Source organism: Lipotes vexillifer, unplaced genomic scaffold (genome assembly GCF_000442215.2).
Source record: "Lipotes vexillifer unplaced genomic scaffold, Lipotes_vexillifer_v1.1 scaffold518, whole genome shotgun sequence".
NCBI classification, from domain to species: Eukaryota; Metazoa; Chordata; class Mammalia; order Artiodactyla; family Lipotidae; genus Lipotes; species Lipotes vexillifer.
In genome coordinates, this window is record NW_006780945.1 from 908,092 (window position 1) to 919,846 (window position 11,755).

General features: G+C 48.9%; 1 protein-coding gene across 1 annotated transcript in view; it reads left to right on the forward strand.

Annotated features, from left to right (window-relative positions):
• The first annotated feature begins 11,455 nt into the window (after positions 1-11,455).
• The window catches only part of WBP2 (WW domain binding protein 2), a 7,275-nt gene continuing 6,975 nt past the window's right edge, over positions 11,456-11,755 (forward strand). The window contains exon 1 of the mRNA XM_007454332.1: positions 11,456-11,636. Within this exon, the coding sequence (XP_007454394.1) occupies positions 11,578-11,636 (59 nt within the window). The 5' untranslated portion in view covers positions 11,456-11,577. The remainder of the gene's footprint in view (positions 11,637-11,755) is intronic.

Consider the following 11,755-nt stretch of genomic DNA (forward strand, 5'->3'; position numbering starts at 1 on the left):
CCCACACACTCCCCTTACAGAGAACCCTCGGGTCCCTGATCCTGCGGGGTCCTGGCATGTCATGGAACGTGAGTTAGATGGACACGGCCCCTGCACAGGACTGGCGCTTCCTGGTTGGAGTTTGTGTCTGACTAGTCAAGTCTGCAGCCACAAAGGCCCTGCCACTTGCAGAGTGACTGCCAGCTTCCAAAGACTCATGGAACCTTGTGCATCTTTTTTTTTTTTTTGCTGCGTTGGGTCTTTGTTGCTTCACGCGGGCTTTCTCTAGTTGCGGCGAGCAGGGGCTACTCCTCCTTGCAGTGTGTGGGCTTCTCATTGCTTCTCTTGTTGCGGAGCACGGGCTCTAGGCACGTGGGCTGCAGTAGTTGTGGCACGTGGGCTCAGTAGTTGTGGTTCACAGGCTCTAGAACTCAGGCTCAGTAATTGCGGTACACGGGCTTAGTTGTTCCGAGGCATGTGGGATCTCCCCGGACCAGGGCTCGAACCTGCGTCCCCTGCATTGGCAGGCAGATCCTTAACCACTGCGCCACCAGGGAAGTCCCAAACCTTGTGCATCCTAATCTTACTTCCCAGTGCTAACAGATTTACAGCTCAAAGTAGGGGACTGGCTCATCCAGGGCTGCACAGCTCGCAAGGGGCTGGCTGAGCCCGCCCCCAGGTTTCAGTGTTATCCCCAGAATGGAGTGTTAGCTGCAACCCTGCACATCCTCTGTGACTCTAGGAAAATACTAGAGCCGGAGAGCTGGGGTGTATGTGAGAGTCTATGTGTTTTCGGGTGTATCTCTTTGCCTATGTGTGTGTTTGTGTGTCTATGTGTATCTATGTTATGTGTCTCTGTGTGTGTGTGTCTGTGCTTGTATGTTGTGTGTGCATTAGTGTATAGGTCTTCATGTCTGCCTGGGTGTATGTCTGTGTATTTGTGTGTGTGGATCCAGCCCAGTGACTTTTCAAACATGCTCTGAGGACACCTGGAGTTCTGAAGAGGTATAATGAGGCAGGGGAGGGCGGGGGGGGGGGGGGGGGGGTGTGGATCCAGCCCAGTGACTTTTCAAACATGCTCTGAGGACACCTGGAGTTCTGAAGAGGTATAATGAGGCAGGGCAGGCTGGAGGGGTGGGAGGGGAAACCGGGGGTCGAGCCCCTCACTGCCCCTAACAACACTTTAATCAGAGCAGATTTTACCCAAGATGACTTGCAAAAAGAGAAGCTGTTAAAAAGACAAAAGGTTAAAAAACCATCGATCTAGTCCAAATCTTCCTTTACCACTACCGTTTCCAGATGAAGAAATTGAGGTGTGTGCTTAAAAATGTCCAAACACACATGCACACGCGCGTGCACGCTGCTTCCCAAAGCTAAGCCTGTGTAAGAGCTGCCCTCGGCCCAGTTTCCACGGCCACCGGAGCCCTTCCCCCAGAGCTGCCCGAGGATCTGTGATCTCCGATGCTTCCGTCGGAGCCCCGCCAGTCACAGACAACGGCAGTGTGTGAAGAACGTGAAGGGTCTTCTGAGGCTGTGCTGCTATTAGCTGAGTCTGGCTCCTTTGGGCCAGGCGGGGAGCCAACCGCCGCTTGAGCTTTTGTTTCTGTGGGAAAATGAGCTCCGGAACTCCAAACGACAGACTGACCAACGGACTTAAGCATCTCTCCCCTCTTGGCAACTAAGGACAGCTGGGTTCCGTACCCCTCACCCCTCCCACCATCCCCCCCAACCCCCAACTCCAGGAGGAAAGGGACAGACGGATCCTTTCCCCTCCCTCTCCTTCTCCGACCCACTCAGGGAACTCACAGAAGTGCCTTTCTTCACCTCCCCTCCTCCCAGGCACAGGGTGAGACTGGACTGAGACTGTGGCTAAAAAGGAGGGCCTGGCCAGGAAGATGGGGCTGAACTGGGAGGGGCAGAGGTTTGCAGACGGCTCTACTGGTGCTGGGTTTTCTCCCTTGGGAAGAAAATAGCATTTAGCTGCAGGATCTGTGACCCAGTCAGCCCCACACCCAACACACACATTCCCATTTGATGCCAACGTTCAAAATGTGGAACACGAGGTCACTCCCTTTCTGCACCATCACATCATCCAGAAGATGCCTGAGAACTGCAGGAGGCCGTGGGTGGTCCTCATGGTCTCCACCTGGATAGAAGCCTCGACCTCCTCCTTCCCAGCATCCTCAGAGAAGGGGCCAGGGAGGGAGTTCACACCCCAAGCACTGAGGCAGGTAGGACACATTCTTTGATGCCTTGTGTACTTTGTCTTTAAATGACATTCAATTTTTGAATTTTACTCGGTAATATCTCTGATTTTGCTTTAATGTAAAGAACAACACTTCTCTGCCCAACAGTGGAGAATGGTTTTTGTGTGTGAGTTCTGGAATCAGAAAGTCTTGGCTAAAAATTCCATTTTAGCCATTTCCCAGCTGCATGCCTTTGGGCAGGGTGCTTAGCCCCCTCCATGCCTCATGCCTGGGTTCCCTCACTTGTAAAATAGGGATAATAATAGAACTGCAAATACAGAGACAGAGAACAAACAGGTGGCTGCCAGAGGGGAGTGGGTTGGGGGAGGCAAGAAACACGTGAGGGAGATACAGAGTAAACTGCCTAGCGTTATTTTTTATATTTTTTTAATGAAATAAAATTATGGAATATAGTTTATTTTGTTTATTTATTTTTGGCTGCGTTGGGTCTTTGTTGCTGGGTGCAGACTTTCTCTCATTGTGGCAAGTGGGGCCTACTCTTTGTTGCAGTGCGTGGGCTTCTCATTGCGGTGGCTTCTCTTGTTGCGGAGCACGGGCTCTAGGCCTGCGGGCTCAGTAGTTGTGGCGCACGGGCTTAGCTGCTCTGTGGCATGTGGGATATTCCCGGACCATGGCTCGAAACCGTGTCTCCTGCATTGGCAGGCGGATTCTTAACCATTGCGCCACCAGGGAAGTCTGTGTTATTTTGAGGATTAAATGAGGTAATTTAGGCAAAGTGCTTGTCACAAGTCTGGCACAGAGTGAGCTTTCAATAAGTCTTATTGGTATTCTTGTTCTTCTCTTGAAGGATGAGTAAAATTGATATTCTTGGAAGTTTTGTCAATCCTTAGGGGATCCATGGATTTGTTCTTTGGGTGCTAAGATTAACCCAGACCTAAATTTGTCAGGATGGTTACATTTTGCCCCACGCACTAAGATTGGACACTTTCACTCACTCATTCAACAATATTTATTCAGTGTGGTATACTGTTCTCCGGGCTGTGGATACAGTGGTGAGTGACCCAAGCAGAGATGCCTGTGCCACACAACCAGCCGTGTGATAATTGCAGCTGTAGTAAGTACTGTACAAGAAAAGGGCAGCAGCTCCACCCCTGCGGTTACACCCAAAAGAACTGAAAGCAGGCACTCAAACAGATGCTTGTACACCCACGTTCACAGCAGCACTATTCACAACAGCCAAAGGGTGGAAGCAACCCAAGTGTCCATCAGTGGACGAATAGATAAACAAAATGTGGTCTGAATATACAATGGCCTTAAAAAGGAATGAAATTCTGATACATGCTATCACATGAATAAACTTTGAAGACATTATGCTAAGTGAAATAAGCCAAATGCAAAAGGACAAATCTTGTATGTTTCCACTTATATGAGGCACCTAGAATAGACAAACTCATAGAGACAGAAAGTAGGAGGGGGGTTCCCAGCGGCTGGGGGAGGGGGGATTGAGGAGCTCGTGTTTAATGGGGTCAGAATTTCAGTTTGAGATGATGAAAAAGTTCTAGAGATGGATCGTGGTAATGGTCTCACAACAGTGTGATTGTACTTAGTGCCACCGAACTGTACACTTACAATGGTAAATTTTATGTGATGTATCCAGTGTATTTTACTACTGAGGGGAAGAAAAGTTTTGCCTCTGCTATATTACCAAACAAAACACAAATTTCCCAGGGACAGAAATTAAAAAGAAAAAAAAAAGAAGGAAGGAAAAAGACAGTGGTCACGAGAAGGGGCCCTATTAGGCGTGGGGGAGGCTTATTTCCAGGGAGGACCTCCCTGAAGGGACAGCTGAGGCCTGGAGGACGAGGAGTTAGCAAGACAAAGAGGATAGGTGTGCGCTCAGGAAGGGGCCAAGCACTCCAGGGGACCAAAGTGTTTTAAGGAAGGCAAGTGACATGAGGTGGCAGTGCAGAGCCTCGTAAGGATTCTGGACTTAGGAGGAATAGGAAGCCAAGGCAGGGTTTCGCATGGGTAAACAATACAATCAGATTTGAAAGTTTAAAATCACTCTATAGGGACTTCCCTGGTGGTCCAGTGGTTAGGGCTCCACGCGTCCACTGCAGGGGGCGCGGGTTCGATCCTTGGCTGGGGAACTAAGATCCCGCATGCCACACACAGTGCGGCAAAAAAAATAAATAAATAAAGTGTAATTTAAGTGAGAAATGGGTTTAAGGAGGGATAAAAGAGGATGAGAGAGACCTTGCATGTTTCCAGGGTGATGGAGATGGTCCCACCCCGGACTGTTGGAAGGAGGACCCAGAAATAGCGGGGAAGGACCCAGACCCACTAGAGCCCCTCCTAGCCCCTCCCTGTGCTCCCTCCTGCAGAAGGGTCCCTCCAGGCATGGCTCCTCCCTGCTTCGAAGGTGATGCCTGTGTCTTTCTGGCTTTCTGGGATTTTGGAGGCATGGAGGGGAAATGGACAGCAGGGGCGTTGTGTAAACACTCCTACGGCAGGAATCTCTCAAAACAGGCCTTGCAGCTGTGCCGGGGGATGTTGAACTCCACAGAGCCGGGGAGGTCTGGACTGGGAGCCACTGGGTGGGGCTCATCTCCGTAGCAACCAGAAAGCCCCAGACAAGCCCTGGCTGGGCTTACTGATGGAGGAGCAAGGAACTTGTGTTACTGAAATACCCGTGGCCAAAACGACACGCCCTGAAATAGCTCACTTTCCCATCACCAGCGCCCCGTGTGGCACCTCCCACTCTGTCTTCGAAGCCCAAACAAACAACAGCAAATGGCAGAAAGTTGAGGGTTACCAAGAGTTTTCTTTCTCTTGCTGGCTTATTGGAAGATGATGACTGGCTGAGTGATTAAAAAAAAAAAATACGGTGTATCAAGCATGAACTGGCTCCATACACTCAGGTACAAGAAATGTCAAATTTGGTATTTGTCCTACATCATAAAATTTGATTATGAGCTGCCCTTTGCCAAGAGGGAAAGGAATTCAACCTCAGGCATGTTTTGGGGGGTTAGGGTCTTCTGTCCACAGGGGCAGCTGCTGAGGTGTCCGGTGTCTGAGCCCAAGTGGTCCTTGTATGGTAAGCTTCCTCTCCCTTGAGCCAAGCAAGGTTTAGAGATTGCGACCAGCTGTGGTCTTTCTGCTCCAGCCCCTTTGTGTTAGTCTGCTAGGGCTCTCGTAACAAAGTATCTCAAACTAGGTGGCCTAAACAACAAAAATGCATTGTCTTCCAGCCCTAGGGAGGCCAGAGTCAGTGATCAAGGTGTTGGCAGGGTTGGTCCCTCTGAGGCTTCGAGGAAGGATCTGTTCCAGGCCCCTCCCCTAGCTTCTGGTGATTTGCTGACAATATCTGGCAAAATCCTTCTAGCACTCTGCCGTTGTCTTCACATGGCGCTCTCCGTGTGTGTGTATCTGTATCCAAATTTCCCCTTTTTAAAAGGACACCAATCATATTGGATTAGGGCGCACACTAATGACCTCATCTTTAATTATATCTGCCACAGCCCTGCTTCCAAATAAGGTCACAATTTGAGGAACTAGGGGTCAGGATTTTGACACATGAATTTAGACGGGGGACAAAATTCAACCCATAAAATCCACCCTCTAAGCTGGGCTCCGTGATACAGGGGCTGGGACTCTTCATTTCTCCACTACCTGCTTCTCCCTGCCGGGCTCTGCCATCAGGGGGCGCTAGAGGGCTTGCAGGGCTGAAGGAGAAGGGGCTTGCGGCTTCCCAGCTGCTGGCGGTTCCATCATCACTGGAAGGCTTCTTCACTGGAGCAGCTGCAGTTCCTTAGCGGCAACTAAATGCACTTTGTAGTTTTTCCGACCCTTGCAGAACCAGCTGCCTGGAGCCTCCTTCAGAGACACCAGCACCAGCAAGAATGTGCCCCCTTCGGAGAGTTGGGTTTTAGCTCCCAGGGGCTTTCCCTTCAAGCGTCAGTGTTTTAATTATTCCGACTTTGCCTTTTGGTCCCCCAGTCCTAGGTTCAGGCACCTCTGCGGCACATTAGAATTATTATTTTTTCACCTTTTCAGTTACCTAGCGACCTAAGCGACATGGCTAGCTTTATACCTGTGTTAATTCTTTTTTGCCTCTCCCGTTGCGGAGCACAGGCTCCGGATGCGCAGACTCAGCGGCCGTGGCTCACGGGCCCAGCCGCTCCGCGGCATGTGGGATCTTCCCAGACCGGGGCACGAATCCGTGTCCCCTGCATCGGCAGGCGGACTCTCAACCACTGTGCCACCAGGGAAGTCCCTAGTTAATTTATAATGTGTTAGTTTCAAGTGTACAGCAAAGTGATTCAGTTACACCTACATATATATATTTTTTTCTTTTTCAGATTCTTTTCCATTATAGGTTATTACAAAATATTGAGTATAGTTCCCTGTGCTATACAGTAGGTCCTTGTTGTCTACCTATTTTATATATATAGCAGTATATATAGTATATGTTAATCCCAAACTCCTAATTTATCTCCCTCCCCGCCATTAAGCAATTTTTAGATAAATTTTAATGGCATTAAGATTTATTCTGGGGGACTTCCCCGGTGGTCCAGTGGTAAAGAATCCACCTTGCAGTGCAGGGGACGCAGGCTCGATCCCTGGTCAGGGAACTAAGATCCCACATGCCGTGGGGCAACTAAGCCCACATGCCACAACTACTGAGCTTGAGCGCCTCAACTAGAGCCCACGTGCAGCAAACTACAGAGCCCACGTGCTCTGCAACCCGCGCGCCGCAACTACAGAGTCCACGCGCCCTGGAGCCTGCATGCCACAACTAGAGAAGAGAAAACCCACACGCCACAACTAGAGAGCAGCCCGTGCACCACAATGAAGATCCCACATGCCACAACTAAGACCCGACGCAGCCAAAAATAAAATAAATAAATAATAAATAAATCTTAAAAAAAAAAAAAAGGATTTGCTCTGGGAACTTAGTTACCTCTCCCACCTACCTGGTTGTCTTCAATCAGAAACCCGGTGACCTCTGGCCAAGCAGTGGCTCTCTGACCATACTCCTATAAATTGTCCCTTCTAAGAGGGAACCTCTGAATTGACCCTCAAGGGAGCTTTTCCTTTGCGTGCAAAGTTGCAGTAAGATTTTTTCTATGCACTCATAACTAACTCATAACTAATAGTGTTCTTCAGCAACATGTGGTAGGGTAGATATCATTTCAGGAAAATTGTTTCGGTAAAGCCTCTGCAGCCAGCCACCAGGGGGCACAGCCTCCAGGGTTGCCCCAAGATGCCCAGCCATCCATGAGCGGGAAGAGGGAAGCTCTTCAGAAGACAAAGCTCAGGTTTGTCGTCTAAAAGATTCTGAGGAGAGTCTATGGGAAGCAAGGACCATTTCTGGAGTGGGTGCTGTTTCTGAGTGGGGATTAGAAGCACTGGGGATTAACTAGGGACTGGGGGCCACCACGAGGTGAATGGTTTAGTATTGAGGCACCCCCGCCAACAGTTGGGAATTGCAAAGCTTGTCTAGGGGTATCATTGGTAGGAAAGCAGCAGTTGCTGAGAGAGAGGGGTGTCGTTCCCTCTTATGACTGCTGCTGACTCTGGGAGAAATCAGGTTTCCTGCTGGCTCTGCTGCAGGCTTTGTCCGTGTCTCTGTGAGTCTGTTTCTGTTTTGTAGGTAAGTTCATTTGTGTTGTATTTTAGATTCCACATATAAGTGATATCATATGGTATTTGTCTTTGTCTTTCTGACTTACTTCGCTTAGGTATGTCAATCTCTAGGTCCATCCATGTTGCTGAAAATGGCATTATTTCATTCTTTTTTATGGCTGTGTAGTACTCCATTGTACATATATACCATATCTTCTTTATCCATTCAGCTGTCAATGGACATTTAGGTTGTTTCCACGTCTTGGCTATTGTGAATAGTGCTGCTATAAACATATAGGTGCATGTATCCTTTTGAATTACAGTTTTCTCCAGATATATGCCCAGGAGTGGGATTGCTGGATCAGATGGTAACTCTATTTTTACTTTTTTGAGGAACCTCCATACTGATTTCAATAGTGGCTGCACCAACTTACATTCCCACCAACAGTGTAGGAGGGTTCCCTATTCTCCACACCCTTTCCAGCATTTGTCATTTGTAGCCTTTTAATATGGCCATTCTGACTGGTGTGAGGTGGTACCTCATTGTAGTTTTGATTTGCATTTCTCTAATAATTAGTGATGTTGAGCATATTTTCATGTGCCTGTTGGCCATCTGTATGTCTTCTTTGGAGAAATATCTATTTAGGTCTTCTGCCCATTTTTCAATTGGGTTGTTTGATTTTTTGATGTTGTATGAGCTGTTTATATATTTCCAAAATTAAGCCCTTGTCAGCCACATCATTTGCAAATATTTTCTCCGAGTCTGTAGGTTGTCTTTTCGTTTTGTTTATGGTTTCCTTTGCTGTACAGAAGCTTGTAAGTTGACTAGGTCCCACCATTTGTTTATTTTTGCTTTTATTTCTATTGCCTTGGGAGACTGACCTAAGAAAATATTGGTACGATTTATGTCAGAGAATGTTTTGTATATGTTCTCTACTCGGAGTTTTATGGTGTCATGTCTTATAGTTAAGTCTTTAAGCCATATTATTTTTGTATATGGTGTGAGGGTGTGTTCTAACTTCATTGATTTACATATGGCTGTACAGCTTTCCCAACACCACTTGCTGAAGAGACTGTCTTTTTTCCATTGTATATTCTTGCCTTCTTTGTCAAAGATTAAGTGACTGTAGGTGTGTGGGTTTATTTCTGGGCTTATTGGGTCTTTTTTTTTTGAGTCACCATGTGTCTTTCAGGATCTTAGTTCCCCAACCAGGGATTGAACCCGTGCCCTCGGCAGTGAAAGTGCAGGGTCCTGACCACTGGACTGCCAGGGAATTCCCTTATTGGGTCTTGATATAAAATGTACTTCTTACTGTGGGTCAACATTAAAAAGAAAAGGAAAGCCACCATCTGATAAACTCCCTAGTCTTTTCAACGTCAGGACACACATAGAAAATGATTATTTGTTTAGCACAAATGATACTTGTCCAACTCACTGGGGTAAATAAATGAAGCTTCTTGGAGTTTAAGAGGTGACTGGAACAGGGTCACCCTGGACCCTGCCTGGCTGTTCTGTGGTGATGGGCACAATATCCCAGGCAAGCCCAAAGCACTCAAGGAGCTCCAGTCTGCAGAATAGGAGCAATTACAGCTCAGTAAAAAGCGATCATTTCTGGAAACAGCCAGAGCCTGTGTGGACTAGAAGGCAGGAGTGATCTGAGTTCTGAGACCTGGGCCCAAACAGGGCCTTTTGCCACCGACTTGGTTCAGCAATGAACTGCCCTTGAGCCCCTCAGTGTGGGTCCTGGAAAGCACCTGCCCTCTCCACTGCCTGGGAGTGGCCCTCACAAGGCGTTCACATGATCACATGGTTTTATAAAATTTGCAGAATTTGGACACTTAAGCCAGAATCGGTTAAGCCTGCTATCTCGCTCCACTCAGACTTCCTCTTCATCACGTTTCCCCTCCTGCTAGGAGGCCTCAGTGTGGCCACAGCACTGTGTGTTCATAATCGTGTATCTTAGTTCTAAAACAGGGCCTCCAACGTTGGAGAGGCTTCAGGCCCCACAAAACCCGCCTCTGCCTCTGCCACCAACCGGGGTCGCAAAGAGGTCAGGGCAGGACTGCGCTGTTGTCCCACCTTCCCTCTTAGGGTCCTTGTAGCAGCCATTCTTGCACACCCATTACTGGGTGGGTTTTCTCTTTCTTTTTGAAATGTATTATTAATATTTAAAATGCACACAGTAAACAAACAGTACAAAAGAGCATGCAATGCACAGTCAGTCACCTGCCAACCCCAGTTCCCAGAGCTGAGCTTCAAAAGGATAATACCCAAAACAGTGTCTGGTGGACCGTTCAAGAAAATATCTAGATCTAGATCCTATCCTATTTTTTATACAAACAGAAGTATATTTATACACCAGTTGTACAGACAAACCTTAGCAATCTTTCCACATCAGCACATAGAATATGACTTCATTCTTTTCAACCACTACATAGACTGTATGTGTGGAATTTACCCTAACCCATTAGGGCCGACTTCATCATGTCCATGACTGCACTTGTCCTGCAACTTCCAGGTGGTTTTGCGCAAGACCTCACAGAAGGCTGTTACCTGTTTCATAATATTTTCTAGTTTTTGATCCTTAACCTAGGAAATGTCACTCAAAAGTCAAGTCAAGCAGGTGGATGCCAAAGTTGGCCACCACGTGTCAGGAAATCAGCTGTTTGCTTAAAAATCAAACTCCGATCCCTTAAGATTAATGATGCACCTGCGCCGCCCGGCGGGGAGTGAGACCCGTCCCCCTCACCCCCACAATTGCGGGTAAAGCTCCACCTCGGAGGTGCGGGAGTTTACATAACTACCGCGGCCGAGTGGAGGCCGCCCAAGTGCTGGGTCACAATGAGTCATCCCCATTCTGCAAGCTCCGGGTGTCACAATTGTGCCCAGTTCCATTCAGCTCCTCCGCGTCCGGTTTAAATCTTCCAGCCTGTTAAACGCTGGGAGGGCGGGACTGCAGAGCCAGAGCGTTCTAGAGCGAGCAGCGCCACCGCTAGGCCAGCTGTGGTGGAGGCGGCGGTCAGGTGCCGGCGCTGGGCCAAGCTCCTCCTCCCCGCACTGAGATTCGCACCGCCCACTTCGGAGTGGGTGGGTTTGATTTCAAGGGAGGGATGGCAGTTTTTCTTGACTCTTCTCTCCCAGAACAGAGACTGATTCTTGGACTCATCTCTCTAGCTCAGTGACTACCCAAGTGTGTGGCGGGGGAGCAAAGTCGTATAGGAAGTGCTCCCCATACGTCTGCGGACTGAATAAAGATGCCCCCCCCCCCCAGTAAGTGTACAACGCTCCCACAGCAGGTGTAGGTTATAGTCCCCATTCCGTGCGTATGGACTTTTGCGTCCAGGGCCTTTACAACGAACTTCCGTGTGACGCGCCCAACTATTTACGCCGGTCCCTCGCAGGACCGGGTGGAGGAGGGTGGGGATTAGTTATGCAGCAAGCGGAGTCAATCCGGGTCTATGGTCTTGGAGACTACAAGTTCCAGAATGCAGCCTTCCGTTAGCGTAGTGAGAGGTCGAGGTTGAGGGAGCATTGCCTTCTGGGAACTACAGTCTTGAGTTTGTTTGTGATGCGAGCGAAACTAGGGGGGAGGGGGAGAGGGAGTAAACTATTAGCACGTGACGCCAGGGATCAGGTGTTAGGGCCAGCCTCCGCGCAAGGGCTGATTGGCTGACTCTAATACGAACGACGCCACTAGGGGTGGGCCGAGGAAGGGCGCAAGCGCACTGCGTTCCGAGTCTCGGGACCCTTTTCCGAGAGACTATGGCGCTCAACAAGAATCACTCGGAGGGCGGCGGAGTGATCGTCAACAATACCGAGAGGTGAAAACACTACGGAAGGATCCTGGAGAACTGAAGGGCGGGCGTCCAGGGTGTGGGTAGTGGGTGGTGGGTGAGTGGGCGGTGGGGAATAAACCCGTGAAGAGGGGAAACTGATGGGG